We start from the raw sequence: 10,737 nt of genomic DNA on the forward strand, positions 1-10,737 counted from the left end.
TCTCTTATTAAAGCATTTCAAAACAAACCCCTTCTACTAGCTCTTTGTGGTTTAAAGAAGTCAGTCTCATGGTATTGGTGTTTATTTATATACAAACATCAGTATGCATGGCAGTGGAAAAAAAAGAAAAATAATTTATGTATCACATTGTGTTCAGATACAAGTTGTGCACACATGCACTTATTTGTGCTTGTGCATGGAAAAAAAAGGAAAGTCACAACATTGCTTTCTTTTGTCATTGCACTTCTACAGCACAGAAATACACAAAGAGCCACAAATAAACCACAAGCAGTTACCCTTATTCACAAACAGTGCCATGACCATTGGATCATAGTTACCAAATTATCTAAAACAGTTCATTTAACATTAGTGCACATAGCAAGATTTTACTGGACAGATTCAACCGGGCACAGTCAGAAATATAGGGACAAAATCGGGCTTTGGCAGATTGTCACGATTGTGAGAGAAAATTGAAAGCACTTGACTTTAAGGATTGTATTACATGACCCTCAAAACTTGAACAAATGCTTAAAAATAGAGAACCTGGTGAATGTGAACCCTTAATCAGCATCCGTTAATCCACCAAACAGTCTGGTACATGCAGCACCTCTGCGGTTGCAGATGTCGAGATCGCTTTCTGTTCTATTTCTTGGAAATAGCTGGTCCAAAAGCATCAAGAATGCCTTCACAAAGAGACATGATTGCATCTTCAAAACTGCCAATTACGCTGATGTTAAAAAATGTAACAAATGAGTTTGGACAAAAGTGCCAAAATTCTCTCTCCGAAGGCCTTTTAGTGAGACAGAAAGTCACAAAAATGTCCAACCTCATGAAAGGTATATATGAAAATGCAACAAAAAAGTGCAAATAATGAAAGATAAATTAAAATGACTGGTTTAAAACAGGGGTTACTTAAACTATTAAGTAAATCAATAGGTTGGCCTCCTTTCAAACTCCACATTCTTATTCTTCGTATGATTAACAGTTGACAGTTAAAGCCCCACATTTCATCCATCTGAAATAAGTATATTTAGCTCCTTTGATTTCTGGTTGGTTGCCTCCTGCAAACAGAAGGTTCTAACTATAGGTGGGTGGGACAGCTGTGTGCTTGAGATGACCTTACTAAGGATATCCCCTCTTGATGAATCGCAGGTGCTTATGCCTGGCACATTGGCAACTTTCCCCATGTTTAATATGAACATTCAATATACATGAAATAAAATAAGAATAAACAGAATAGGTCAACTTTACCTTCCCTCTTTATGAAATCCTGATTAAAATAAAGCATCCTGGATTTGCACTTCAGATTCCACTATAAAAACTGCATAAAGTCTTTGGGTGAGCAATTTCCAATTTAGAAGAAAAACTAATTCTTCTCCAAGACCTGAAAAGTACAGGACTTTGGCATCTACAATATGTAATAAACCTCATAATTTACATCAGACACTGTTGGTTACAAGCTTACAAAATGCAACCTTATCGCTCATGGTCATTAACAACAAGCTGAACTGCTGGGCTGATCTACTTTTACAATGTAATCTACAAGCAAAGTGAGTGAAAGCACACAGGACAAGGCTTTCTAAGAAGGAAACAAATAAACGTTGAATTCATGATTTATGTCAAACATACATGTACTGTACATGTGCCCCAAAAGCCTACTGGCTCATCAAATATCAAAATTCTGCATTTACACACAAGTAATATGCACATCACCACAAAGGCAGTGACAAATACAAACTTAAATATACCGTTAATGTAAACGAGTTAAATATTCCAAATGACACACATACTTTCACAAGAGTCACATTCTAGGATGCATAGTTTTGTGAAAAGAATGATTACACACACATCAACCGCACGTACACTTACCCACAGGCACGCACGCACACAAAATTGACAGTCACGCTAAATGCAAATCATCATACAGACACACAAACACACACACACACGCACGACTGTGCAATACAATGCTAGAATTAAAAAGCCACCGATGAGTACTCCAGTATATGTGTGTCAAGTGTTGAACGTGTCCTTACGACCGAGTCTGAACGCAAAGTCCAAGAAGAGGGGCCGGTCACAGGCTCACCAATGACAGAGTATCTGAAGGTTTTAGAATTTAAGGCCTTTCAATTTAAGTAGAACTTAAAGAAGAAAAAAACCTCAACTTTCACTACCAGCTTGTGGTCTGAAAAGTTTTTTTCAGTTCCAGGACATTGCAGTGCTTTGTATGAATCCAGGTGGTCTTATTATTGATGTCTTTTGTAACTTCAAGGCCCTCCGTAAAATAAAATTTAGAGCACAGGAGATATCATTTACACACAAGTGGTTCATTTTTTTTTCCAAAGATTTATTTCTAAGCTTTTTTTGCCTTTATTGCAAAGGATCGGCTGCAAGAGCGAGGATGACATGCAACATGGGTAGCATGTTCTTTATTTCTATATCTGCATAAAATTATGTTTTGGTTCAAATAATCTACTTTCACTACTTTACAATTTTCTTTAATTGGCTGCAAAGTTTTCTGCAGTGTTGTGTGGAAGCTCCTCATTGAAACAGCCACACAAAGCGTCAACTGAATGCATCAAGTCCTCCTCGATATCAGCTGAAGACAAATATACGTCGTAAATTACGTGTATAGCGGAAGTAAATTCTGTTTTACACTGGAAGTGAGCCAATCCGTTATTGCAGATACTCTGACTGGACTCGGACCGCAATTCTTAAACTCTGTGTTCATAATTTAGGAAGGACAAATCTTTAAATGTAGATGCCTCAGTTATCAAGGCCAAATGATTACTAAGGAACTTCTAAGTCAAGTTTCATCCCATTCAGCTCAGACTTTTAAAGCTTGGTGTGAAAGAAGGAACTTAATAAGAGGAGGCGAGGGCTGGTCTGACAAATTGGCTTATGCTAAATCATCATAGATACTTGAAATAGGAGGTGCTGAGAGTTTGGGCCTCTTTTTTTTGGTCGATATACTGATATTACTCTGAGAGCTGCTGCCGCCGCCTCCAGCCAGGCTTCCACTCCCACTTCCTCCTCCTCCACTGTTCAATGGAAGAGATGGCTTCTTCTTTTTCTTGGGCTTCCGAGAATCTGAATGGTTGGTGCCTGCAACAAGAACAGGAATGTATTTTACTGATAAAACCTACATGTCATAATTACTAAATGAGTGTCCCTTCCTTACTGGCTTTAGATGAAGCAGAATCAGTAGGTGAAATATCAGAGTCCTCCCACTGCAGGCGGCTCATTAAGGGTTGTGCATCTGGAATGTCAAAGCTGTCAGTCTCCACAGCATCTGCATCAGGCAGCGTTGGCCTGTGACATAAAAAACAGACACAGTAACACAGTTTTAGACAAAGCCACACACAGATATACACACAAACAAAATGTCTATATATCTGTCATGTAATTGCACTTTTCAGTTTAAGTTTCTTTTCCATCTCTATGATACCAATAACAACACCACAACTAACAACACCACTATTACTTTTAATAATAACTCTACAACACAAATGCACATTTGCCCAAAATTTTGCTTATAGTTGTTGGACAAATGTATCTTTGTGTGCTTATTAACACATGTCCTTCTTTCTGACCCACACTGGTTTTTTTATACATGACTTCCTCTCACTGGGTTTTTGATTTTAGGTGAATTCTTGGGGAAAAAAGGAAATGTCTCGAGAATCAAAAGAATCAAATTTCAAGCAAAAACAATAACATCAAAAACTGCTTATTATTGCCTCTATCAATAACAAGATAAATAGCTTCATTTTCTGAACCGTGTGCATAAAGACAAGGCCTGGAAAATTATACTCAACCATTTTCACCATTTCTGTCACTTTGTAGATGAAATATTTTATACATGAACTAAGATGATATTTCTCTTTAAGCGCAGTCTACTCATCTCAGCTGTTAAACCATACCTTCAGACTAAGATGTATGGAGTGGGTTTATTATTATTTTTAGTAAGGCCGATAGGCTGTGGTGTTTATGATAACAAATAGTTACAAGTGAGGGTGCTACAACCACAGATTTTGGTGTCACGTTCCGGTTCACAGGACCAGAAAAACTTCCTGTGGTAGTCTATCGATCTTTCCCAGTGTTTAAAACTCATGCAGCGTTCAGTTCTGTTAACAATGGCTTTACAAGTCATTTACAACAGTGCTTTTGCATAAAAGTCGTTCCTGGCAAGAAAGGCGTCCCTCTGCCAGAGTATTCACAACACCGACCAGCAGCATCGCTCTGTCACTGTCTCCAGCCAAGGCAACCATATCAGCAAACAGTGAACTGTTTGAGCAAACACCTGCACGATGAGGGTAACAACACCAACTCAAACATGACTTTTGTCAAGTGCACTCTAGTTAGTGGTTTTGGTGAGGAACGGGTCAGGGTACACTCACGCAGACGGCCCCAGGAGGAACAACCTGACGGCCCTCCTCTGTTCGTCCGTGTGTTGGGGACATCGCTGAGACCTGGTGGGACACAAGGTGGCATTATACATCCCTGACTGATGGCCCGCCCATACCCACCACATAGTTTTACACATCTCCCTGCCTGCAAGCCAGCAGGGGAGGTGGGGCGGACTGATGGGACACAGTCAGAGACCAACTGATAATGGGCAGTTATGAGTTACAAACTATTAGAGGTTAGTCACTGATGGGTTCCTCATTATTATAAGTCTGTTGTTAAGACCTTTAAAGATTTGGCTCTTCACCTTGGAGAAAAAGAACAGGTCTAAAAGAGATCAATTTTGAGTTGCCACTTGTGTTCCCTTGAGTTAGTTTGATCATACACAATTTTCTTATTTAATTTAAAAAAAACAACTTCCTTATATTTATGTATTTCATTTTCAGCTGTGACTTTCAGTTTCAGACAACAGTTCTAAGCAATTAAGATTTCAAGCTATGAGGACGCTGACCTCAGAATTTAGATTCAATTAGATGGTTAAACCAACATGAATCCAGGTGTTATGTTACCAGAAACTGTGCTGCAGGGAGCTACACAAAAGCAGCTGGCTGTTTTCTCAAAACAGAAAAGGTTTAATTACAAGTTAATCTTTGTGTCAGAGGCTTAGGCAGTAATTACCTGGTACACATCTTCTTTGTGTGCTCAGATATCACCCCACATTGCTGTAGAAACACACAATACTTTAATGATTCACACTTATATAATTAAATCAGTAGTTGGAACAATAAAAAAATGACATGCTTGGGCAGATTCATGAAAATTGCTCACTGTCGTTAGAAGGGATCTGACTTCATCGGGGCCCAAGGTTTCATAACTGATGCCAGTATTATAGTTGTACTGAATTTAAAAACAAAACCTTTATGAGTATAGAATTTACAACACTCTATAGCCTAGCAATCAATTTGATCACAGGAGGATTTGTCACCTTGTAAGATTCGGCACCGACGCCACTTCCAAGCTCACCTGGAATGCATATGCACAAGCACACTGTTCATGTAACAGATTGAGACCACTAAAAGCAAATCAAAATTGAACTATAAATTCCATCTGCATCTAAAAGAAAAATATTTGCATTTCACTTTGAATTGTTTCCTACAACTTTGAGCTATGAACTTGAAAAAACAAAACAACAAAAAAACCCAGATAGACTCACCGTTTTTATGTTTCAGGGATTTGGATCTTCTTGGGGAATTTTGACTCTGCACAAACAAAAATGTTAAGATTAAAATAATGTTATGATACACATGAAAAATTCATTTATACTAACAATGTGTAATTTAAAAAACAAACAAAACAAAAACATACCTTATCTGACTTTCTCTTCTTGGCTGTAAAAAGGAAATAAGAAATGTTTATTTTAAGTAACCACCTGGAGATTTCTTTCATCTCTCAGTACAATGCAATCACTCAAGTGCTCACTTTTTTTTTCAGCCCCATACGACCAGTCATTATCATTAAGGTCATCATTGTCTTCCTGATCACTCTCTGATTTGCTCATATTATTACTGCTGGCTAGCCTGTTAAAAGAAGATCAAATAATTAAATTAGAATTTCATGTATAACTTTGGATCACTGCAGGAATTTCTGCTTTATGACCTTCACTGACCGACCTGCGGTTGGCGATGCGGCTGCTGTTGCGTCCCATGCCAAGGCATTTCTCCAAATGTGGAGCAAAGCGAGAAGCTGCTATTAATCTTTTACAGTTGGGACACTCACACTCTTTGTTCTTCCACTGATTGTACACCTGCCCAAATATGTCCACTCCTGGTTGATCCACAATTTCTGGAGGGGAAAAACAAACAAACAAAAAAAAAAACAGTAAGCAAACACATTGAAGACAGACAGAATAGAAACCAGATCCAATGGCACCAACCAAACTCCTTCATGCTCTCTTGGTCCGTTTCATCCAGGAAGAAATAGCCCTGTTTAACAGCTCGATGCACCTCAAAACACAGGCCCAAACAGGCATCTTCCACCAGCTCAGAGTAGATGTCATGGGCCAGGGCCTACAACAACAAAAACATAGTGTAACACCAAAGACAAACCCAATGTTAGGTAAATGCATGGGTACCTGTATGCACAGGTAATACCTCACCTCCAGCCTGGTGTTGTCTGGGCCTGAGAGGGGCATATCCTCCATTTTCATTTGAAAATCTCTATTGGAAGTCTTGACAGCAAGGTAATAAGATTGATATCTGAGGACTTAAAAGAGATAGGATAAAAGTGAAATCACAGCATGCTTGAAAGGCAACAGATGTAAGGCACACATATTCAAGATACCAGTCGCAAATAACATACTTTAAAAATATGTATTAGCACTTGTTCCAGGTCTATCTTCATCCTGTTGAAAAGAAGAAATAATCGCTGGTCATGTCCAAGATCACCACAGAAGTTCCATGTAAACATATGATAATTAGCGGTACAATCTGACCACTGTAACCCCAAGCCTGAACTGAACATATCAGCACATATCAGCTACAGCAACATCCTGATTTTCACATTACTGGACATCACACACACAGAGAGAAATGTGGTTTTAACTATGTGCTCTAACCAGCTTTAACATTACATGTGTTTGATTGAGATAAACAAGATACCTATGTATCCAACACGAAAGCTCAAAAATAGCTACATTTTACAAAAACACATTCATTTAAACTACCTCACGAACGACTAGCTAACGTTAGTAGAACCTAAACGCAGGTAGTGACAGTTCCTTAGCAAATTAACTCCGGCTAATATCACCTTTCATGGTTTATATCTGCTGGCCCCACTGCTCTACAAATATGAGCTGAAGGAAAGGCCTTTGTGGCATTCAAATACTAAGAAACAGTGTAGCGACGTTAGGTGTGTTTTAATTTCAAACTGTTTCCTCTTACCCTGTCATGCCGAAAACTCAGCCTGAACCGGGCAGTTTCTCTGAAGGAGGCAACATGACCGAGTCCATCCAAATAAAACGCGTTAGCAGGAGGCCCGGTCTTCAGCTACAGCCATTCTAATAACACGGGCAAAACAAAAAGCTCGATAAAAGTGTTTGCTGTCGCAGGTGTCGGTTAGCAAAACTGACGGTACGAGCGAGGAGGCCGACAAAGCATATAAACCAGCTAACTTCCGGTTGTAGCAATAAAAATAAAAGCTTAACCTGCAAACGTGAAGCGAGTTGCTGGAACTCGACAAAAACAAAAAAGAAAAAAAAAAAAAAATCAAGAATACAGTCCATGTTGAAATCGTTAAAAAGGATAGAGATTAAGCTAATTTAATCATTCAAATGCTTATAAAATATATAAAATAGTGTAATGTAAGGTAATGTAATGTAAAGTAATGTTGCTAAATTCAAAAATACCAATACACATCATGACTCATTTAATTTTTCTGTCACTATTTGCTATATTAATGTGCATTTTTATATTAACAAGCACGATGAGGAAATGTATCTTAATTTTTTAAAAATCTAATCTTTTAATTTCTAACTGAAAGAAGAACAACATTTTAAAAACAATTGTTAACATTTTTGTTTAGCCACATATCTTTAACAGCTAGCTACTTGCCAGAATTTTCATATTTACTTTATGAGCTGTCGAGCTCATTTAACATCACAGGGCACGAACAGCCAATTTGAACTAGAAATTGACAATAAATTGTGAAGAAAAACTTTATTGTTCATCTATTATTTAATTATTTTGTCTTAAGGGACAGCTTTATAAGTGGGGAAAACGGTAAAAGCTATGAAAATACAATGTACAGTCTGAAATTTATGCCCTCTATCACATATTCCAAAGCAGTCCAGTGGGCCAGACTGTAATTTTCGTAGGGCCGATTCTGGCCCCTGGGCCAGCAGCAGACAAAATTAGCGCCACCTAGACCAGCTACACTTAAACGCCTTAAACGGATCTAAGAAAACAAACAAAAAATCTAAGGTCCTAATAAATTACATAAAATTATGTTTAAAACTGTGTTTAAAAATTTAGTACAGAAGAAACTTAGTGACCTTCTGGTTATATGGCACCCTGCATAAAAGAAAAATACAAAAAACACAAAACAAAACAAAACAGAAAAAACTGTGGGGAGATTAGTGAGGTATTGAAGAGCGCGTTTATACTTTTACTTTGAAGGTACAGTTCGGGTGTTTCCGCTTTCACAGCGAGGTTTCTTTCAGCTCAGACATCCATAAATGAACGCTAGATTTTCGCTCTTTATCTACAATCTGTTTGTAGAGCCTGGGCGGGCTGAATGAGGTCATCACTTTAACTTTGTTAAATGACAGAAAGTATGTGGACACCTTAACATTACACCAGCATAGGATTATTGGATTCTAGCTCCAGCTACTTTTAAAACCCACAAGATTTTGGATTTTCTCCATCCCAGCTATGCTAGGTGAAGAGTTGGCCCTCCTGTTTATCTTTTATGTGTTGGATTTGGTTAAAGTCAGGGATTCACTAGAGGCCATTTTTCCATTTTGTGGAACTTGATATACACCACCAGAGCAACATCTGACATGAGTTCCTTGTGGGGGATCCTGCTTTACAACATCACATCAAGGTTTGAGTATTGCTTCAGTTTAGTCATGTGTAGCAGAACTACATTTGGGAATCACTGGACACCCCATGATATGAAATTATCACAATACGTCACTCTACATCCAATATTTTTTGCCATTTTTCACCTTTTTACAAGTCAGATTGTAACTGTTTGCAGAAATGTTGCCACCTGTCAGATGACCTGTGCAATGTTTGTAAGTGTGCAACACTCTGACATCTGAACAAATTGCAATCAGTTGCAGAATATGAAAAAAATTCAATACAATCAAAAGGCAGCCACACTTTTTTCTTGTAGATGTCCTATTTTACTTATGCGACTGAGCCATTAGCTTTCCTTGAAGTAGGAGGTAGCTTTGTCAAGTCTAAGCGTCCGCTCTTGGATGTTTTTTCGGTTGAGTCGATTTCATGCAAGAGAGATAAGCCCTCTTGTCTGCAGTTTCCAGAATGTTGATATACTGGCATGCAAAATATCATGACGCTATGCTGTATCCATTCCTCCTAATCAAAACTGCTACAGGTAAAAAAATTTAGTGCAACAAAAACTTTTCTTCAGCATTTTTTGCTTCATGTGATCCATGCCCTGGATCCTGTTTGGTTAAAATGTATTCAGGACCATATATAACAATTCTTAAAACTGTAACCAAGTAGTGATTTGTGTGCTGTCAACATATTAAATAAATCCACACTTTTAACTGTTAAAGGTCATTTATTTGCCCAAATACTTGAACTACAAGGACATAAGAACACCCTCAGCTATATAAAACATCAAATTCTGTCAATTTGTCAGCAGTACAAACTTGTAAAGCTTTGCTGTTTTAGATATCTCTATAAACCAACATAAGGGAGAGAAGAAACAACTAAAACAGGCGAATTTAACCAAAAATTCTCCCCCGTGAGTGAAAGACTCACTGGCCTTTGAAACCACAGATGAGGGCTTGCCAAAATAAAAGTACTAACAAAACAATAAGCACTCGATACAAAAACAGTATTTACAGAAAATTACAGTTGCTTTTTTTTTTTTTTTCAAGTCCACTGGCAACTCAGTTTCCTAATTCCCTTTTACAAACTTTCATCATTCAAAAAGGAAATGCTTTGCTTTTCCCTCCCCCAGTTATTTAAATAGTCCACGCTGGTTTTATTTCAGTCTGTGATGAGATTCAAAATGGTCAAAATAAACCCATTATTAACAGATTATTAATAGTTGCCATGTACTTAATCTGTCTGGAGACCCAAAAACACAGTCACATAAGCCCATTTTTAGGTTTTCAATGACATGACCGCAAAGACCTTTGGAGAAAAAAAATAAAATAAAAGATTTAACAATATCTACATTCATGGTGTTGGTATGATGTCCCCGCACAGGCACATACATGCACACTGCTGTCACGTCATGGTATGCAACTAAACGGCAAAAACAACACACATTAAAGCAAAGAAACACGCAAACGCCCTCATATATACAAAGTTCTGTGCATGCATGCACACAAACTCACACAGAGGGACAGATTTACAATAAGTGCACGCTTTTTTTGGGATAAGCATCAGAACAGAACCCATGTGGATTACAGTCAATACTATTAAAACTCGGAAATAAAAATGGACGAGTCCATTCAGCTCAACACCCACGACGAGTCCAGATAGATCAAAACACAACTGCTCACAATTAAAAACAAACCTGGTAGCAAATCGCAATTGAACTGTAAATGAAATGGAAAGCAACAGTTCTGAAGAAAAA

General features: G+C 37.9%; 1 protein-coding gene across 2 annotated transcripts; it reads right to left on the reverse strand.

Annotated features, from left to right (window-relative positions):
• Positions 1–66: 66 nt before the first annotated feature.
• Positions 67–7,582, reverse strand: atxn7l3a (ataxin 7 like 3a). 2 transcript variants are annotated; one of them, XM_085454851.1, is made up of 14 exons: positions 7,344–7,582; positions 6,763–6,805; positions 6,560–6,631; positions 6,338–6,470; positions 6,075–6,246; positions 5,884–5,981; positions 5,770–5,792; positions 5,618–5,663; positions 5,390–5,427; positions 5,233–5,301; positions 5,083–5,126; positions 4,398–4,469; positions 3,182–3,312; positions 67–3,105 (listed from the first exon to the last, which is right to left on the reverse strand). In XM_085454851.1, exons 1-14 carry the CDS (start codon positions 7,349–7,351, stop codon positions 2,900–2,902), a joined length of 1,155 nt encoding a protein of 384 aa, XP_085310977.1. In that variant the 5' UTR covers positions 7,352–7,582; the 3' UTR covers positions 67–2,899. The 2 variants fall into 2 exon arrangements, with proteins under 2 accessions (XP_085310977.1, XP_085310976.1); XM_085454850.1 differs by lacking the exons at positions 4,398–4,469; positions 7,344–7,582 and adding an exon at positions 7,210–7,278 and having other exon boundaries at positions 6,560–6,666.
• Positions 7,583–10,737: the final 3,155 nt, after the last annotated feature.

Source organism: Copadichromis virginalis, linkage group LG4 (assembly GCF_057382275.1).
Source record: "Copadichromis virginalis isolate Kocher_CV1m ecotype Utaka linkage group LG4, C_Virginalis_male_GT1.1, whole genome shotgun sequence".
Lineage (NCBI taxonomy): Eukaryota > Metazoa > Chordata > Actinopteri > Cichliformes > Cichlidae > Copadichromis > Copadichromis virginalis.

Excerpts from the sequence above, each read along its gene's own strand:
- atxn7l3a (XM_085454851.1), bottom strand. Across the intron at positions 5,793-5,883 it reads GTATGGGGCTGAAAAAAAAA|CCAAGAAGAGAAAGTCAGAT; the intron begins GTGAGCACTTGA and ends TCCTTTTTACAG. Across the intron at positions 3,106-3,181 it reads TTCTGCTTCATCTAAAGCCA|GCACCAACCATTCAGATTCT; the intron begins GTAAGGAAGGGA and ends TTCTTGTTGCAG.